General features: G+C 28.5%; 1 protein-coding gene and 1 pseudogene across 1 annotated transcript; both read left to right on the top strand.

Moving 5' to 3' along the window:
- LOC111283730 (putative alkaline/neutral invertase F) overlaps nt 1-22,195 on the top strand; it is a 135,287-nt pseudogene that overhangs the window by 101,434 nt on the left and 11,658 nt on the right.
- LOC149519735 (agamous-like MADS-box protein AGL31) lies at nt 540-1,127 on the top strand. Its single transcript, XM_089758846.1, has one exon. The coding sequence runs from the start codon at nt 540-542 to the stop codon at nt 1,125-1,127; it is 588 nt and encodes a 195-aa protein (XP_089614972.1).

Raw genomic sequence — 22,195 nt, forward strand, 5'->3', positions numbered from 1 at the left:
TTTATTAAATATTCTTTTTTAAAATTAATACTTCTTGAAAAGTTTCGATTTATAATTTCATCTAAAAACTCATATTTGCTTTTCACATAAGTTAAAATTTTTAAAATTCATAATTTTTTCATAAGTTGGGCCAAATTATTTCTTTTTTAAAATTAGGCTTTTTGTTTATAATAAAATACATGAAACTTTTTCAAAAAGTAAAAATAAAATACAAAGATTTGAAAAACAATACAATTTTGCAAATCTTTTCTATTCATAAATGTAATTCATAGGGTAACTAATCTTTATAATTTTTCTAAAAAAAAGAAAAAAAATCTCATTCAATATCTTTAAATTAGCAGTACTCATTATAAAAAGATATTAAAGTGGCAAGTCGGTCACATCACCTAAGTTATTTCTTGTTATACAAGTTAGGTTATTACTTGGTTAAATCTGTATAAATAAACCCATGCACTCAGCCTTTGTCTATCAACCCCTAAAGACGCGTAGAAGTGCTGTACAAATTTTGGTGTCCTTGGCTGATCTTCTATTTTCTTACTATGGAGGATAATGTATTGATATCAAACGCAACAGAGGTGAAGAAAACAAGAAGCAGCCGAGGTCGTCAGCGAATTGAAATCAAGAAATTGGAAGACAAAAGCAAGCGTCAAGTCACTTTCTCCAAACGTAGAAGAGGGTTGTTCAATAAAGCTAAAGAGCTTTTCACATTGTGTTGGGTAGAAGTTGGTATCCTCACATTATCAAAATTTGGAAGAGTATACACCAATGATAATGTGGAAGCAATTCTTGATCGATATCTAGTCGAGTCATCTATTCAGGGTAATTATTCATGGATAAAGCAAAAAGAAGTTAAAGAAGATATTAGTGATGCGTTTTGGTTGGATCAGTCGATTGAGAACATGAGTCTAGTGGAATTGCTGGAATATGCAATGGCACTTAATGACTTGAGAAAAAACACAGAGGCTAGAGTGGAGGAGCTGAGCATTAAAAAATCTACTTGTTTATGGCATTATGTTGCTGATCAGGAATTGAACAAGGCACAGTTCTTACAACAATTAATGGTTGGGAAAAATTATGATTGGTGTCGCAACTTTGACAATTTCACTCTTGTTGAGCGTCGTAATTGAATTTAATCACTGCATAATTAGAGAATGATTAATTGGTGGATTTTATATATTAATTACCTCTTTTAGGAAGAAATTTTTTAGAGCTAATACTAATGCATAAGATAACATTTTATCTTTATTTTATTTTTGGCTCTTGGGTTGTAGTTTTTGAACAGTTTTACATGATTGGAGAGAATAATTTATTGTATTTTACTAACAAATTCCAATTGGCTATCAGGACTTAAAAAAGGATAATAAGATGAGAAAAATATACTAAAGCATAGATTTTTGAAATCTATGCATAAGCCCACATATAGTCTAAGAAGAAGGTGGACCGTTTTGCCTCGTCACTTGGATTGGATTAATTAGCGACTAATGTAACTGGGAAAAAAAACTTAATTGTTTCATTATGGTTAGTATTTAGATTGTTATGGATTTTGATGACAATTTCGATCATAATTTTTTCTTTATATTTTCTTCTTGGGTCATTCAAAAATCATCTCTAATTTTTTTTTTTTTAACATTGGAGAGGAATACAAACAAAGTATCTTTAAAAAACCCCCTTAATCCATCTGCCTCATCTATAATGAAGTTGATCTTAAAAAGATTAGTCTGGGTTTGGAATGGATCCAGGTCCCTTTCACATGTCTTATTTGTTGTCTAGTGATTAATTTTTCTGTTCCTTATTGTTATTTTAACAATAAAAATTGAAGTTGGACAATAATACAATTTGAAGAGAAAGATGAAGCAAAATAAAATTCGGGCATAGTGGATATATATAGTTTCGAATAGAAGTCAAGATAATAGTGTTATCAATTGGTATTGAACAATATAGTGAAAGTGATGGCAATCTAATAATATTAAAAACCAATGTTTTAATTTTTCAGACAAATATCTAAACATGACACCATATCGTCTCTTCGATTGAGGATAAATCGAACAAATCAGTAGATACGTCTGAAGTAATTATCTGAAACATGTTATCCTAAGGCATATTTATTTTGTTCCTACAAAATATAAAATATTCAATAAAAAAACCACTAGCTAATTGTATAATACCAATTGGAAATTAAATCAATTTGAAATTTCATGTTTGTGGAGTTATCAGTCTAATTTTGCCCCTTTTGGCTTTATTTCAACACAGTATTTTCAATTGAAACTGTTCTTTCTCATATAATAGTGTTTATATTTCAATCGGAACCGTTTCTTTCTCATATAATAGTGTTTATAGAAAGAAGCAATCACTAAGTAAAATTTTTTAATTTTTTTTTTTTAATAATTGATTTCAACAGATTTAATGGATGTGTAAGAATATCAATGGGTATAATACGAGACGAGTATACCATTTCCTATATTCATCCTTAAATTTTTATATTATACCAATTTTAATATTTTTATCTAATAGGTATTTCAAATATATCTTCATCTACATGCTCGTATATATTTAAAGAGTGTGGGTGATCTTGTAACTGTAACTTTTCTAAAAAAATAAAAACCAAATTCTATTTTTTGCTTTTTTTTTTATTTTTAAAATTTTCGCATTTATGTAATTTTTTATAAACATATTAATATATATTTTTAAATAGAAATATATTAATTTTAATTTATCGAAAATAAAATTTTATATTATTTAATAAAAATTTATTTACTAAATTTAAATATAAGATACAGATACAGAATATGTATTATATTATCCATCTCTATTTTGGTATTTGATAAAAAATTTAAAATCATATATATTTCCATCTTTATCCCTAAAATTTAATACTCATTATGTTTCCATTAGGGTAAAAAGTCAAGTTTCCTATCAAAAACGGGTAAAATTGATATTTCTAAATGGATGAGAGAGATAAGTCGAAAATAGAAAAAGAGTTTAATATAATATTTTAGATATATTAAAATCAATCATTAAAAAAATATAAAACTAACAAATTTTACACTGATATAAGTTAATCTCTTTATATATATATAATATATGATCATTCTTACAATTAGAGGTATAAATGATACATCTATTGAGTTAAGCTTAAGCTCGAGTAACTCGATTTATCGATCGAGCTAAATTCAAGTATCATAATATCCGATTTAAATAGCTGTGAACCTAATCGAGCTTTTCTATTTTAATATATTTTTTTACTATTTAATTAAAAATTAAAAATTTATCCTTATATATATAAATCCTTAACAACATTATTCATACTCATTTAATATTCTAACATTCATATGCCCATTTCTGTCTATTTCCTTTTCATTCCCATTCTTCCGATCCCTCTCCAAATCCAGGTGTCCCTATCTTTCCTCTTCTAAAGCCCTCTTAGATTCTCAACAACCACCCATTTCCTTTCTTTCTTACTCTTTTGAGCTTTCATCTTTAAAATTTTCTTCCTTTCCCTATCTGGAGTTCGATTCAACAATCTTTACTCTAGCTAACAATGTCCCTTTTAAGCCAATGGCAACAGTAGCTATTCTCCATCAATGACACCTGGTTTAATTTTAATAGCAATTCTAGGTAAGGTCTCTAAGTTTTTTTTTTTTCTTTCATTTTGAGTTCATTGGCTTGATTTTTGAAATAGGCCCTTAGAAATTGTTGTTCGATTTTATGCTAAAACTTTTCTTAACTACCTCGTTAACTCTTGATTATTTAGATTTAATTTGTTAATTTTTTTTTTATAATTAATTTGTTAAGGGTAGTTGTCTTGATTAGTTAAATTGGGATTTTACTATCAATCATGTTAATTTGATTTGTAATTTTGGACTAGATATCAAGATTAATCGAGCTTGAGCTTTATCTCGAGTCGAGCTTAAGCTTGAAAAATAAAATTTTGTCAAGTTTAAATCGAGTTTTGAGTTTGAAATTTTCAATCGAGCTCGAGCATAGCAGTGTATTAGCTTGACTCGACTCGATTACACCCTTACTTGTAAATGGTTTAAGTAAAGCACAAGTTATGGAAAAACAAGAGAATAATGGATTAATCAACACGCATGCAAAATCTATTTTCAATTCTTTTCGACAAACATACATATGCAAAATCTGATATGATCTTATTATTATTTTAAAATTTAAAAAGTTATTTTCTTTTTGTTTGTCACATTTTTTTCATAAATCCAATTCCATTCCAACTTTGCAATCATCAAAATTTTCATTAAACTCTTTACCCCATTCAAAACTTTCACTGACATTTCTTTTAATTGAATTTATCAAAAAGTAAATTTTTATCATTGTAATTAAATTTAATATTTTATCAATATACCACGCGATTGTTAACATTTGGCTGACATTTCATATATGTTTTAAATGTTTGATTCTAATCATAATATTGTTTCATTTTTGTTGTATTTACCATTGTAATCAATTTAAAGGATCAAATTATGTTATCAATCTCAGTAATTAAGTAAAAATATAGATTTAGTCTATTTGCAATAATTTCAATATTGACAATACCTTCACTTTTCAAATTTTGGAATTTCAATCGAATCGTTAATATTTAATTTTTTTTCGTTAAATCCGCTGATGTGAATATTGATCTGTTAACATGACATTAATTTTGATTACATGGCAAATTTCATTGGCTGGTGATTTGGGTTATGATGACATGGATTTTTTTAATTCACGTGGCAAAGATGTGAAATTGGGTAGGTAATTTATTACATAATTATGACATAATGATATTTCCTAAATTCTTATTTATTTTTATCTTTTTTATCTCTTTTTTATTCTCTTTTATCTCTCTTTTCACCCTTTAACTTCAAACAAAATCCAAAAACAATAACTTTTTTTCCAGATTTTGACATCAGTCACCTTTTTTCTCACTGTCCACTATCACTACCACCGCTTGTTTGCATCAATTTTCTTTCAAAAACCATCTTTAAACTCCTTTGGACCTTATCTTTATTTTTATAAGACTAGGTTTCCTTTAAAACATCTATAAATCAATAGGTCTAGATCTAAAGTTGCAAATTCCTCTTTAATAAATCTCTATAATCAAAACAAAATTTTCAAATCTTCTTGGATATTCTCAAAACCAAAAGAACCTAATCTTATCCCCAAAACCTAAAACCCTAATCTCACTGTTTATGTCAAGTTGCCCGATGAGGCTAAAAACCTAAAATCATAAGGTCAGAGGTCGATTAGAAGTAAAGGTTGTCATTTCTTGGGTAATTTTGCTCTAACTTTCAAGTCAGTACTCAATAAGAAAGGGAGAATGAAAGAAATCTTAAAAAGAGAGAGAAATAAATTAAATGTTCATACATAGTGTGAAGGGGCTACTTATACTTGTAAAGTGAAAATGTTAGGCTTGTATGCCTTGAGCTTTGAAAGTCAGGTTTAGAGCTAACAACACTAGCTCGACTTGACCTGACAGGTTGAGGTCTAATCAAGAGATGATAAGTCAAGTTGGCCGAGTTAATGTAGATCCTTAAATTTCAGGTCAGTCCACCACATTAGCTCAGGTCAGAATGACTAAATTACTCTTTCTTTGTTGATGAGTCACCCTCTAAAAGAAAAAGTCCATAATGCTTTTATGATCATTCATGATGCCTTTATGACTATAAAATGCCTTTAACAGTTTGTACTCTATCAAGTAGTCTAAGGTGTTAGATGATTAAAAGGTCGATTTGGCTAATCTGTTAATTGTCAAGCTTTGCATGGATTTCGTAAAATTTTTATAGTGCAGTGACAAGGAAATAGTTTTCATGTTAAATCCGACCTGGTATTTTGCAAAATTTATGCTTAAGTTGTTTTGGCTTTCTAACCTGAAACTTTCCTTTCTAGGTGTTTAAGTTTTTAGCAGACCTTCAATTATCTGCTTATCTAGTATTTAATGATATCAATGCAAATAATTAAAAAGAAGTTTCAAAAAGAAATTAGGATAGATAAAACTGAAACCTAGTACTAACTAAAGTTTTTGCCTCTTAGGTTTTGTAATTTTCTCAAAACTTGTAATAATTTTCTTATACATTATGGATATGTTTGGTGTATAAGATTGTAATAAGATAAAATAAAATGATATTATTTATGGGATTAAATTAAATAATGTCATCCTATTTTATGTTTGATGTATGCAAGGGTTAGGATATGATAATTTATTTATTTGTCAAAATTATCATTTCTTAAAGTTTATACAATTTAAATTATTAATATAGATTTTATGGGTATATTTAGACTTGTAAGTTTAATCTTATGGATTAAAAATAATCCTTTCCACTGGGGGAATATTGAATCATCTTATGCTAAGAGAATGATTAATCATTCTTACAATCTTATCTCTTTGTTTAGATATAAACCAAATATGACATAAAATGATTATTACAAACCAAATATGATAGAAAATGATTATTATCCTATCCTCTATATTATTTTATGTGTCAAACATGACTGAAGGGATGAAAAAGCTTCTTATATGGAGGATTAAATTTTGCAACCCTTGATCCCAATTCTATTCCAAATAAATTTGTAATTATTGTATTGTATGTTTTTGAATTTAGTGAAAGTGGTATATTAAATGCAAAATTCATTACTTAAATAGTAATTTAACTACTTTAACCTGTGCATATATACCTAAAAATAATTGATAACAACATTATTTTCTGTAATAAATTCCACCGCATGGCATTTTTGTTGATAACTTGACATGATAATATAAATTTTTGGACAATATTGCATACCTTAATACAAAAAATTTTTTTTTTCAGGAAAATACAAAAAATGTCTTTTTTTTTTATAATTTTTAAAAAGTTATTATTTAATTACAATAAAATATCTATCTATCTTATAAATAAAAGTTAACTATGTGGTCTGCTTTGTTGACACCTATCTCATGGGATGAAGTTGATATTTTTAAATTCATAAGAGGTGAATTAGGCATGTTATGACTTTTAAGACTCGATTGTTGGGTTCTTATTCATTTTAACCACTTTAGTCATACTCCAAACCTAAGTTAATGGTTTTTGTTTGTGATGTATAATTCCTAATAATTATATTTAATTTTTTTCATATTAGTTTTTTTTGTTAATTTAAAATCAAGGAGCTTAGTAAGAATATTACATAAATAAATAAAAATAAGAACTATAATAATGATAAAAAATTATTGTTAAAAAATCCTCCATTGTTGAAAAAAAATCTATTCATTTGGATTAAAAAAAATTAGAAAATGGTAAATTGAAATATTCATTTGATTGTAAGTCATTTCAATGTAATGACTTGGGATTGATTTTGCTTAAACATGTATATATTTGTAAGTTATATATATTGTTAAAATTAATTTGTAAAAAATATAATATCCAAGTAAACTTTCAATTTAGCTAAAAAAATAAAATCAAATTTATGTTTTTTATTACATTAAATTAAAATCATAACATTAGAGTATATAAGTACATATTTAAATACATTAGCAACGAAATATGTACTCATGCTACTATTCTTTTACAAATATATACCACAAAGGAAAAAGATTAGTCCATCTCCAAGTCATCTCCAATATGCAACGTTATCTAAGATGAAGACAAAATTTTAATATTGTTACCAATTGTGCTTAAATTGATTTTTAATTAAAGTTTGTAAGGATTAAATTCATTAAAAATAGGATAAATAGATTAAAGCTGAAAATTAAGATAGTAAAATGATTGAAATCAAACTTTAACTTAATATTTAAAAGAAATGTATTCATTTATGAAGCCACTTGATCTACACCTGCATGATTAAAGGATAACGTCATATCCCATTAAAGTATATTTAAAAATATTAATAAATTAATATTATAAAAGATACATGATAATTTTTAATTCCACTTTCTTTATTTTTACAAAAATAAAACTATTTATAAAGTTTGAAAATTGTATTTATTAAGTCCATTTACTTGATCAATCTTAGTCAACATGATCGAACCTTCAAATTGCCTAGGGAATGCACACCAAAGTTGCTACATCATCAATGCCTAAAGAAATGGCTCACCCTTCGCCAAGGGAAAGATTTGCCTAACATCTCCACCGATATCTCATCAAGGCAACATATCAAAACTGAACACTTAACCTCCAACTTATCTAGGACTATTAAATATAGCCCGTGCCTGCTTAGGATGATTAAATGTGGCTTATAGTCATCCACGTGAATCCTCTTCAAGCTTCACATATACTTTCCATTAACTGTTAACTATCTCAATTAAATCACCACCTCTTGTCTCATAATAAGAGAAAGATGAGTCTAGGTACGTAAGACAAAACACATACTCTACATTTAAACATTTTCCCTTCATTGAAGCTTTCTTAATACACCTCACCATTTTCCTTGCTTTTCCTCATGTATTCCACTAATTTAAGTTAAGGAGTGCTTCTTAAAAACCCACTTTGGCATCCCTTATTATGCTTTTTAGTTACAGGTTTAAGCTATACAACCTTTAACAACTTCACATAAACTTTCTCTAACTAACACTACGTTTGGATTGAAATGAGGGAAAGCAAAGGAAAAAAAAATGAAAATAAAAGAAGTAATGGAAATAGAAAAACCATTTTTTTGTTTGAATAAACTTTTAATTTAAAGGAAAGAAAAGAGGTAGAAACTCAATAACTTTTGATTTCTCTTGTAATCCTAATTTTTTTTAATATCTCAATTTAGGGGAAAAGCTAAGGAAAGGAAAGTTCAAAAAATTTTATTTTTATAAAAAGACTATTATATCTATGTTTTTATTATGACATTAGATTTGATTATATAATTAATACTTTCTACAAAAATAATTTCTTTTTTTGAGTATTTTATGCAATATCACAGTTTATAAATATTTTATGATTTTTTAATTCTTAATAACAAAACAAGCCAAATTATTGTCAGAATAAATCAAAAGATTGAATTAAACACAAAATTAAAGTAAATAAATAACTAGCTAATATATCTTATCATATTAAACATGCTCAATTTTGCTTAAAAAGATTTATTTATACAAGCTAGGTAGTATAAAGATATATTTGTATATTACATGTTACTTTATAAAAAAATGTTATAATTGAAAAAATATTATAATAAATTATTTCTTTTCCCTTTCACTATTTATCCAAATAATAGTTATCAGAATTTTTTTTCTTTTCTTTCTTTTATTAATTTTAACTATCCAAATAGGAATACATATACTATTTTCTTTCCTTTAAATTTTTTTTCTTTTATTTTATTAATATCTATACAACTATAGCATAAAACATAAAAAATACTATCAACAGTATTGATGATATATAGGAAATAATATTCCATATATAAATATCTTTTGAGTTAAAGACTAAACTACATTTACTCCTATTTAAAAATTTGAAATAAAAAATATTTATTTTTTTTATCGTCCTAAAATGATATAATATATGATTGCAATTTGATATTGTATTTTAAGGATCTTAGTTCAGATTCTTAAATATAAATAAGTAAAATTACATGACAAAAAAGGTATTATCCTAATTACATAACTCAAGGATTAAAAGGGTTATAATTAATTTTTTTATTTAATAAGAGATAAGAGATGAGAATATATAGTGAAGTTCGAACTTTCTTCTTACATTTAAAATTTTTTTTGTCATTATATAAACAAAATTGAAAACCAACTAATTATTAATTAGATGAAATATATGTTGATTAAATTTTCAAAATTTATGAATTTAAAACAAATTGAGACATATAATGTTTTTTTAGTTGAGTTAAATAAGTAAGAATAGAGAATTAAATGTGAATCAACAGTTAAAAAAAATATTAAAAAACTTAACGTAAGCACGCTAAAATTAAATGAAACGTTATTAATTACAAAAATTAAATTCAGAGTTACTTTACCTAACCAAAATCAATGTATGGTAAAAAAAGAACAAATCCAACATAAACTAATAAAAAAAGTTGGCCACTGAAAAGTCCAGTTCCAGACTTCCAGTTGCCAAATCAGACGGTCTTATAGCCATTTCTAAACAGTGCCATTTACTAAAGCGTGAACATTTCACAAGCACTTTTATTGGCAATTACCGGTAAACTTAACCCATCCCCTTTTTTGTTCTTACATAAGAGCGAGAAAGACACGATTATAGTATGCCTGTTATCACAATAAGTTTTTGTTTTTATCTTTTTTTAAAGTCTTTTTCTTCTCACTCTATAAATATCATATCTCCATGATTTTTTAAATTTTCTTTGCCTCTTCTTCCTCTTATTTTCTCTCTTTATCTTTTTGACCTTTTTCGATGAAATCTTCGGTTGTTATTCTCTTTTAGGGTTGCCGGAGAATTCACTTTCTCCGACATTTTTGCTTTCTTAAGGGTTTGCCTTTTTATTTATATAAAGCTCTTTCTTTCTTTTTCGGTGTCTGGCTGTTTTGATTAATTTGTTTGATGTCTTGGCTTGAGTTTTAGGTCTAGGTTTTCTTTTTTTAGCTGGCTTGATTTCTATTATTTCTTTTGTTTCCTTTTTTGTTACACTCTATTGGTTTTTTCTTGGTATGTATCTTGATCTGTTCCCTTTTTTTTTTTATCTTGATTAATTTTTTCTTATAACCAAATATAATGCAGTAAATTTCTTAAAAATTTACAAAATAAATAATTTTTTAAAAAACTTGCAAATAGAAAATTACATATATATATAAATATAAATATAAATATAATGATTATGATTGATGTTGGTTGTTGGAAAATTCTGTCTTATCCTTCAACCATCTTGGTAATGTATGAGTAAAAGTTTTGGTTTTAAATTTATTTTTGTTTTCTTCTCTTTTACAAAAAGGAAAAGGGTTGTTGAATGGATAACAAGGCAAGGCTTTTATTTCATCAGCTTTATAAGTCGTCTTAGCATTTCAGTTCCTATATTAAGCATGTTTATTTGCTATTCTGGGGTTTATGCTTTGTTGTTATACAAAATATTTGGGGCTCTAATTCTTTGTTTTTTTTTTTTTTTGAACTGTAGATCTCTTCTTTTGAAACTTGAAACTTTTGTTTTTGTGCATTCAAGACAAAGAAATGTATGGGACTAAAAAGGTGGAACATAGAAATGTGAGCTCAACTTACTCAATCTCCAAAATGGATGATTATGATCTCTCGCGCCTCCTTGATAAGCCAAGGCTTAACATAGAGAGGCAAAGATCATTTGATGAGAGGTCAATCAGTGAGCTCTCTATTGGTCTCACAAGAGGGGGTTATGACGATTATGACCACGTACTTCCCCGGTGGGAGGTCAGGTTCTGGTGTTCCGGCTTCATCAGGTAGAAACTCTTTTGAGCCGCACCCCATGGTGGCTGAAGCATGGGAAGCTCTCAGGAGGTCTTTGGTGTATTTTCGAGGCCAACCAGTTTGTACCATTGTCGCGTATGACCATGCATCTGAGGAAGTTTTGAACTATGATCAAGTAAAGTTCTCATCTCATAGTATGAAGTAGGACCCTTTTTTGGTGATAATGAAATTATTATTGCATATATGTAAATTATAAACTATGACATTGACATTTATTATTGATTATGATCATGTGTTGAGCATCAACCTATAATTAATTGGTGATGGATGGAAAGCTTGAACCAGAATACAAGGACTAGCAAACTCTGAACTTAATTGAATGTGGGCTAACATCATTTAATAAATATGCCTTAGGATAAAATGTTTCAGATAATTACTTCAAATGTATCTACTGATCTGTTCAATTTATCCTCAATCGAAGAGACGATTTGGTGTTATGTTTAGATATTTGTCTGAAAAATTAAAACATTGGGTTTTAATATTATTAGATTGTCTTGACTTTCACTATATTGCTCAATACCAATCGATAACACTATTATCTTGACTTCTATTCGAAACTATATATATCCGTTATGCCCGAATTTTATTTTGCTTCATCTTTCTCTTCAAATTGTATTATTGTTGAACTTCAATTTTTATTGTTAAAATAACAATAAGGAACTGAAAAATTAATCACTAGACAACAAATAGGACATGTGAAAGGAACTGGATCCAATCCAGACCCAAACTAATCTTTTTATGATCAAGTTCATTATAGATAAGGCAGATGGACTAAGGGTATTTTTTTGAAAATAGTTCATTTTTATTCCTCTCTACTGTTAAAAAAAAAAATTAGAGATGATTTTTGAATGACCCAAGAAGAAAAAATAAAGAAAAAATTATGATCGAATTTGTCATCAAAATCCATAGTAATCTAAATACTAACCATAATGAAACAATTAAGTTTTTTTTTCCTAGTTACATTAGTCGCTAATTAATCCAATCCAAGTGACTAGGCAAAACCGTCCACCTTCTTTTCAGACTATATGTGGGCTTATGCATAGATTTAAAAAATCTATGCTTTAGTGTATTTTTCTCATCTTGTTGTCCTTTTTGAAGTCTTGATAGCCAATGGGAAATCGTTAGTAAAATACAATAAAATATTCTCTCCAATCATGTAAAACTGTTCAAAAACTACAACCCAAGAGCCAAAAATAAAATAAAGATAAAATGTTATCATATGCATTAGTATTAGCTCTCAAAAATTTCCTCCTAAAAGAGGTAATTAACATATATAATGCACCAATTAATCATTCTCTAATTATGTAGGGATTAAATTCAATGACGATGCTTAACAGGAGTGAAATTGTCAGAGTCACGAAACCAATCATAATTTCCCCCAACCATTAACTGCTGTAAGAACTGTGCCTTGTTCAATTCCTGATCAGCAACATATTGCCATAAACAAGTAGATTTTTGAATGCTCAGCTCCTCCACTCTAGCCTCTGTGTTTTTTCTCAAGTCATTAAGTGCCATCGCATATTCCAGCAGTTCCACCAGACCCATGTTCTCAATCGGCTGATCCAATCAAAACCCACCACTAATATCTTCTTTTAACTTCTTTCTGCTTTATCCATGAATAATTACCCTGACCAGATGACTCGGCTAGATAGCGATCAAGAACTACTTCCACATTATCGTTGGTGTATACTCTTCTAGATTTTGATAATGTGAGGATACCAACTTCTGCCCCGCACAATGTGGAAAGCTCTTTAGCTTTATTGAACAACCCTCTTTTACGTTTGGAGAAAGTGACTTGACGTTTGCTTTCGTCTTCCAGTTTTTTGATTTCAATTCGTTGACGACCTCGGCTGCTTCTTAGTTTCTTCACCTCTATTGCCTTTGACATTAATACATTATCCTCCATGATGAGAAAACAAAAAATCAACCAAGGACACCAAAATTTGTACAGCACTTCTATGCATCTTTAGTGGTTGATAAACAAAGGCTGAGCGCATGAGTTTATTTATACAAGTTTAACCAAGTAATAACCTAACTTGCATAAAAAGAAATAATTTAGCTATGTGACCGACTTGCCACTTTAATTTCCTTTCATAATAAGTACCGCTATTTTAAAGATATTGAGTGAGATTATTTTTTTTTAGAAAAATTATAAAGATTAGTTACCCTATACATTTATATTTTATGAATAGAAAAGATTTACGAATTTGTATTGTTCTTCAAATCTTTGTATTTTATTTTTACTCTTTAAAAAAGTTTCATGTATTTTATTACAAACAAAAAGCTTAATTTTTAAAAAAGAAATCATTTGGCTCAACTTATGGAAAAATTATGAATTGTAAAAATTTTAACTTATTCAGGAAGCATATTTGAGCTTTTAGAGGAATGGTAAGCTATTTTTCTAATCTTAATCTTTCTCTCTATTTTGTGCATATGTGTGCTCACCTGCTTATATATGTAAGTTTCCTTGCTAATCTTATAGTTTTTTTAATGTGAGACATGCAAAACATTTGAGAAACTTAAAATATCAAACTTTATGAAAATTAGAATTTGGGTATAAGATGGATTATTAATGGAACAAATAATGGCTAATAGTAATTTATTATTACAGCTTTGTGACAGAAATTGGAGCAGCATGACCTTTAGAAATCTCGGTCATCGATTTTAATTTAGTAGTATGTTGTTTCTACAAACATGATGTGGTTTATATTAATGGTTCAACTGATGTAATTTATATGTTTGTTTAGACCAACTTACTATTGATTTTATAGCCAATCTCCTAATGGCTTGGGAAGTCATTCAAGCAAATAAATTCAATTTTTTTTCATATCATTAATATTATATGAATATTTGTGTGAAATCGTCATAGTTTACCAAAAATAAATTGTACGCCTCAAATGCTTTTTTTGGCCTTGCGTAACTGTACATGAGTAACGTTATTGGTACAAATGAAATAGTTCTGGGAGAATCTTATTAAATACAATCTGATTTTAATAATTCTGACTTCTGAGAACCAAATCTTGCTGTACTGAACATAAATGAGTTCTTCGACTTTGGGCCCATATCTATTTCTATTAACTTTGTATGAAAAGCTATAAGGTTCCATCTTGAGTTTTTACCTTAGGATCATCTTGAGCATATGGCCCACCATCTGATGGGACCATAGGTGGCTAATGATAGACAAAGTATGGTCCACTTCAGCTTTTCCATCTCCACCATAAAGTAGAACCAAATATATCATTACCGTATTGTTGCTAAAAAATTGTAGGATCGAGTTAGTTTGTGTTTGTCTTTTTTACTTTCATGGATATGATACTAATATCCCAAGTAAAAATTGATCGCAAGATCTCAAAAGTGCGGTAATATTCTCGTATAATAAAGTTTTGAATGACATTTCATGGCAGATGTGGGATGACCAGTGGAAAAGGAGCTACAGATAAATAATTTTAATAGTTTGTGTAGCATTGTTTGCTAGGCTGTCACATGATAGAATAGACAAGAACAATGTGGCTTAAATGGTGGCGGTGATACAACTTTTGATTCTCGTTAGTTTATTATTCTAAGTCCAATTATATGTTTAGAAATGAAACGATTTAAGAAAATGGTTCTTTTGGTTGACCGGATCCATATATTGATTGTAAGTGAAATATTAGTGAAGGTCTTCCTTCGTCCTCATCTGGTTAGTTCTAGGAAATATTTGTTAATAGACTCATTTTTAATGTTTGAGACAAACATGTTCTTTATGTGATTCTATAATGATGACACGACTTATGGGGTATTGTATGTTTTAGCCAAATGGGTTTCTCAGTTTTTGTCCACAAAAAGTGGCTTGTAAGTATTGTTACACTTAAATCTCTATATATTTTCTGTAGATCCTTACAAATTTCTAACGCGGAATTGAAGGTGTTACATATTCATCAAGGACATGATTCGTATCTGAATTAGGAATCATATCTACCTATTGATTGTCAATTTAGGCAAGCACTTTTTTATTATTCTATTAATGTGGTTGCATTCATGCTTCCCTATAAATCTTTTTAGCTATCCTTTTCTCCATTTTTTTATTTAAAAATGGATTTTTCTACATTCTTCAAAATTTTCTTCTTACTTGATGACTTATGCTGATGAAATACTTAAGAAGTTAATTTGCTTTATGCACTTTATATAGACAGATCATTTTGTCCGAAAATATTTTTTCAAAATTAAGCTTCAATCGTAATTGAAAGATTTTTTAGATTTAATTTCAGAATCAATTGGCATTAAAAATGATGTGGAGAGATTGTCAAAATTTAATTCTATAATCAATTCACATTAAATTGATAGGGAGAGATTTTGGAATTTGATTTCAGAATCAATTTTCATTAAAACGAAAATAAAATAAAATCAAATATTTAAGGAAAATTGATTGAGTATGAATTCTTATATAAATCTGTGATCAAAGCAAATGGGGATAAAGAGAAAAAGAGCTTATGTAGAAACTCTTGAGAGAAAAGTGAAAAACTTGTTTAGTAACCAAGAGGTTTTAGGTTCTGGATTTGATTTGTTTAGATTTTCTAGAATTGAGATTTGGTGTTTTTGAGTTTGAATTTCTGTAAGCTTCTGTATTTTAGGGATTCTTGGTTTTAGCTTTCTAGATAATTTGTTGGGTTTTTGAAAATTCTCTGTCAGCTTTTGAGATTTATTTGTTAATTTTTGAAAATTAGTTAGAGAGAAGATAGAAGAATAATCATTTTACAAAGAGAGGCATACTCAAATACTTTTGAAGAAAAGCTTGAAATTTGAGGCATCTAAATCTATGTGTTTTACCATGACACGATCGTAGGTATTTTCTTCCTATTTTCACTCCATTTTCAATTTTGACTTTATTTTTCTTATTTTATTTATGTTATTTTGTTTATTTTTATTTACTCTTATTATTTCTTATTTTAAATTGAAAAAAATACATTACTTATTATTGTGATTTTTTTTCTTTATGAGTTTCATTTTACTTATTTACCAAAAAAGTAAAAATAAAAAATCTTTTCAAATAAATTCATGAATCATTCCAAACTATTGGAGAATTTTTATGGATTTGAATTTTACAAAATCCACCAAACTATTGAGAAATTTCATAAAATCAGTTTAAAAAAATAAAAAATATTTTCATCCTCCAAGCGATTGAAGGATTACTTTTTAAATTAAGTCTTACCAAACTATTGGGAGACTTAATAAGATTGACAAAATTTTTACAAATCTTTTTACAATAAAATCTCACCAAACTATTAAGAGATCTGTCTCAAAATAAGTCCTACTAAACTATTAAGAGATTTTACTAATTTTTTTGAATAAAAGTACATTAATAAATTTGACGACGAAGCCTCTTCAAAGTGGGACACTAGTCTCCATGAATACTCATGAGGTAAGAGAATTATCTTAAATTGCTACCAAACTATTGGAATAATTTTAAGATATATTTTTAATATTAAATTATCTGGTAAATCATAAATATGATCAAAGCTTGGATAATCTAAAATTCAACTGGTACAATCTTTTGGATGGGCGTTGTGGTAATGCTATAACCTTCCCTACGTGTAACCATACTCTCGAACCTAAACTCTGGTTTCCTAGATCAAAATCTACTATTTAAAGATACCTAACACTACAGCAAAATGGCGTATTAGCAGTAGTTTTGTAGTGGCCTTTCACTTACAAATGTCGCTAGCTTTCGTGTTTTTATAAAACTTCAAGTGTTTATTATCCAAACGCCATTAAATATTCAAATAGCTGTGTTGTTACTTATAAATGCCATCCAAGACTTGATATTATAGGTTTCTCAATTAAAACACCTTGAATATTTTTTATTAAAAGTTTCAATGAATAGTTAAGGCATATTTTTGATAGACAACGCCTTTAATAATCACGTCATAAAAAATTATATAAGATTAATGAAGGTGTTGTCTACAAGAAACGCCTTTAATATGTAGACAAAAAATTTTTGACTTATGAAATTTATTTTCTGCAAAAATTCATTCAATATTAAGCTTATCAAATCCTTTGGATCATACAGATGTTTACCATAAGGTTGTTAGTTCGATTAGTTTTTTAGCCTTTTTTTGGGTCTAGGCACAGATTATTTGTTATTATTTATTCTAGGCATTTTCTTGGCAAAAACGCATTCACCAATTGCTTTAAAAAATTTTTCATAGAATATTGAAGGCATTTTTCATGGAGAGACACCCTTAATAGTCGATAAGAAAAATATGGAGTCGATTCTTGAAGGCATTTTTGGTCGAACTCGCCTTCTATAATCCAATCAATAAATTTTTTTTTGGATTTTTAAAGGCGATTTTGTAAGAAACGCCTTCAATATTCCATAGACAAAACTTGGATGGGATGGTTGAAGGCATTTTTGGCTCAAAACACTTTTAATATGCCCAACGATAAATTTTAATGATCGGATTATTGAAGGCGGCTATATCCAAAAACACTTTCATAAATATTTTGTTGGGATTATCGAAGGCATTACTCGTAGGAAAACGCCATTCATAATCCATTCGATTAATTTTTAGTTGGTATTATTGAATGCGTTTTTTGCCTAAAATGCCTTTAATATTTCAGACAATAATTTTCTGGGGGGATTATTGAAGGCGATTTTGGTAAAAAATGCCTTCAATTTTTCTATTAGGGGTGATTGAAGGCGTTTTCTTGCTAAAAACGCCTTCATTAATCACATCAAAAAAACATAATTGATACTTTATATGTGAAGTCAGTTGTAGGTTTATGCCCAGAAAAACGTTTGCTGTCAGTTGTATATTTATGCCTAGAAAATATTTGGTTTATATATCTGATACTATGAATTACATTTTGGATTTTGCATAATGAACATTGTTGTATTTCAAAAAATTGACCACACATCCGAAATTAAAACTGATAACGTTGCCATATTAATATACTTTTTTGAAATAATCGCACTCAGTATTACGCATAAGTACACAGTGTATTCATATTAAGTATAACAATAATATTAAACCAATACCCTCAATGTACAAACTTAAAGTTTCCATTCAACATGGCATGTTAAAAACATTATAACAATTTGTTCCATATATATTTACATTCAACCAATAATGTCTAACCTGAAGGTTTATCAACATTGATAAATGATAATACATAATCACACCATTATTTGCAAACTTCATCCAGCTCCTCTTCCGTGTAGCTTTTTTTACTCTTCCACTAAAAAAAAAATCAGAAGTAAATTTTAAGAAATGAGAACATAATGTACCATTTTATTTTTTTGAATATATAACGAGTTTATGAAATTTATACTAACCTTGAATGGTGTAATCATAAAATCATGTAACACTATCTCCCGCATAAAATGAAGGACATAATATCCACATTCAGTATTACTGGGTTGATGAGATACTTGAAAATTAAATTAAGTCGGTTTAAAAATATTTATCTACACAAACTCAGCATTAAAAGAATAAATTTGGCATTTACTGGTAATGACACCCATTTCGATTTTTTTATCTTTTTATTGAATGCAGATATTACCCTAAATTGAAAAGAAAAAAAATTAGTGGGAACATAAGTAAAATTTCTTATGAAGAAACAGAACATATATAATATAATAAAGTACTATAATACCTCTTTATAAAAGTTTGAATATCGAGGTTAGGCATCGTCGTTAGATTAACTGATTTAAGAAAGTATGGCGTTAAGAATTTGATGTCAATCACAATAAGCACCCAATAACGACTGCAAAATAATAACAATGATATACTCAGAATACACATCATATCATAGAATGGAGCAGGTTGGAGTAATTAAGGTTGGAATATAGCGTAATGCGCATTATATGGGAGCAAATAATAATCAATCGATCTTTTCATGCATAGGATCATATGATTAGCATGATACACGACTGTGCTAGTCTACTCACTAATGAAGTTAAGGTCAATGAATCTAAATCTGTTCGTCAACTGTCTCCTCTTCAGCTCTTTATATAGGAAGCTACACGATAACAATCAGTACTGCTGGTTAGTATTACATCCTAATACTAACTTACTACATATTGAATGTGCATATTTGTATTTATAAGCTAACCTCATATAAGTCACCATTTTTAGCAGCTGATAATTCATCCATTTCACAAAATTCTTTCACCTTATCCATACCAATGAAAGAAAATGATTGTTTATCAAATAAGTCTTCCTCAGACTCAATGGATATGAAGTTTCCACTGGTATAATTCTCCAGCAAATATTTTGTTAACTCATCCATGGAAGCTTGGGAAAGGGTTAGACTTTGAGTTTGAACATCCTCACAATATTTAATGAAATATAAGTATTAAAACCAAATCAATCAATATAATAAACAAATTAATATTCAAATTATAAACAATATCATACTTTTTAGGTGGTAACGGATGATGGGATGGCTTTCTTACTTGCAACGAAAGCTTCTCGTACGGGGACGATGCTATCATGTTGGGGTACTGGCATAACCTACTGCATTGCTGCCAACATAGACTCCAAAGCAGTGAGTATTTGCTGTTGGTCATTGAGGCGTTGCTCTTGGTCATTAATTTGTTGCTATTGTTGCTCAATTATTGCTTCATATTGTGCATTTCTCATTCATGGGATTTTTGGTTGTTTACCAAAATACGTTGATGGCAAGTTAAATTTATCAACCCCACAAACTCGACCAAGCCTTTCTTTAGCACCTAATGCTAAAGACAAATGATCTTTGCCAACTGGCTTGCCAGTTCACCAGATTTTACTTTGGTAGCATAATCATCCTGAAAGATAATAATAAGTTAGGTTGTTAGAACAAATCTATACAAGCTAGTATACACTCATGTATACAACCATAATACCAATCATATATTATATAAAAAAAGTAGTTATACATACAATTTTTTTTGCCATTTCCTCGATTGCTTCATCTGCAAAGGATCCATACTTTCCTAGATGTCCTTGTTTCCAGATATCCCATCTGAAAACTTCTGTGTTTGAGCTCACCGATTCCTATTAAATTACCGTAATAAAAGAATCAGAATGTATGAAATGAATGTTCATAAATATTCATTAATGAGTATAAAGCAAGTGTGTAAATACATACAAGCTCATACTTCATAGTTGCATTTCCTTTTCGTGCTGTCCGATGGTGATATTGTTGTTTGGCCTGAATGTTTTGATGTTGTTCTTTGATTTTCTACAAAATTAAAAAATTACGTCAATCACATATGAAGATCAAAGGCTATATTACATAAAGACTTATAAACTTGGACTAATTTTGTAATGGGTTTGTGTATCGAGAAAATCTTCTTAAAGCCAAAATTGAACAAAATTTATCCAATCTTTAATACTTATGACATCTGCATATGCCACAGGTGGAACAGCTAAAACATCACTTTCACCAACTAGCTGTAAAATATATTAGGTTGTCAATATGCTTTTAAAGTCTCTGAAAGTTTTCTCAGCAGATTGCAACATAATCTTTTTACACTCAATTAGGACCTCAAACCGTTTCTAAATAAGTTAACATAAATAGTATCAACACATTGAATTTCAATTAAATGATCATATAACAAATTTTACGAAATAGTTGAATAAACATAACATAATGGACTGCCATATCTCATCCTTTAGATCATTAGAAACTCATCGCCAATCGGCGTACGTAATTGAAATCCTCTGATAGATGATGGCTCTAATATGAGTAGCCATTTTGGCAACTCCTTCTGACACATGCTACCCACTTTGATTGAATTCAACATGAATTTTTGTGTCAGTCACTTTGATTTGTTTATTTGGGCCGCTTCCCTTTCTTTTTTGACTTACACTTTTTTTTTCTACATGTTCATTAGAAAAGAATAATGTTATTTAGAGTCCATATTACTTGCAATATTGATCATAATTATACGAATTACAAAATATGACCTTCTAAATTGATCGTTGTACTTAATTTAATACAACCAATACCATATTATGTACAGAAACAACATTTAGCACACCATTCAGCAATGTGGTCATACACACCCTTCAGCAAACCACTCAAAAACACCATTCAACCACCATTTAAACCCATTCAGCAAAACAACATCAGACAACAAGGTTTAGCAAACCATTCAGCATGAAGTATTATTTAGACCCTCAATATCATACAATACCATTCGACAATACAATATCAGTCAACAAGGTTCAGCAAACCATAATATTTAATGCGTACTACATAGAAATAACATACTTCCAATATGAATAGAATCTTGGATGACTATGTTGACAGTGATGTTAATGAAAAAATATAAACACATATATTAATATTAAAGAACTAAAAAAATAAAAATTCTCTATTTAAGGCTTAAATAATATAGTAAACTAAAAAACAAAAAGACTTACCGGTTAAAATAGAGGTTCGCAGTGGTGATTTGTTAAAGGTTGGTGGCAAGGAATAGGAGAAAGAAAGCAATGGTCTGCTAGAAATGTGTTTAAGGGTTTAGTTTGTTTGGTTGAATAACATAGCTTTTAATCATTCAGTGTACCAACCCTTTGCAAATTTCGATGTTCAAGGTAAGGAAATGAATATAAAATTAATTATTAAAGGCATTTTCATGGAGCAATGCCTTCAATAATCACCTGAAAATTTTATTGGAGATTATTGAAGGCATTTTTACAAAAAAGATGCCTTTAATTATAAGCCTTTAAAATTGTTCAACCAACTTATTAAAGGCTTTTTTTTTATAAAAGAATGCATTTTCTAATTCTTAAAAATTATAAAAGGTATTTTGAGTAAAAACTCACCTTCAATAATTATGGATTTCCAAAGTTTATAACAAATTATTGAATGCGGTTTATAATAAAAGATGC

The sequence above is a fragment of the Durio zibethinus genome, chromosome 3 (assembly GCF_047325235.1).
Source record: "Durio zibethinus cultivar Kanyao isolate XHJ-2024 chromosome 3, ASM4732523v1, whole genome shotgun sequence".
Classification (NCBI taxonomy): Eukaryota; Viridiplantae; Streptophyta; class Magnoliopsida; order Malvales; family Malvaceae; genus Durio; species Durio zibethinus.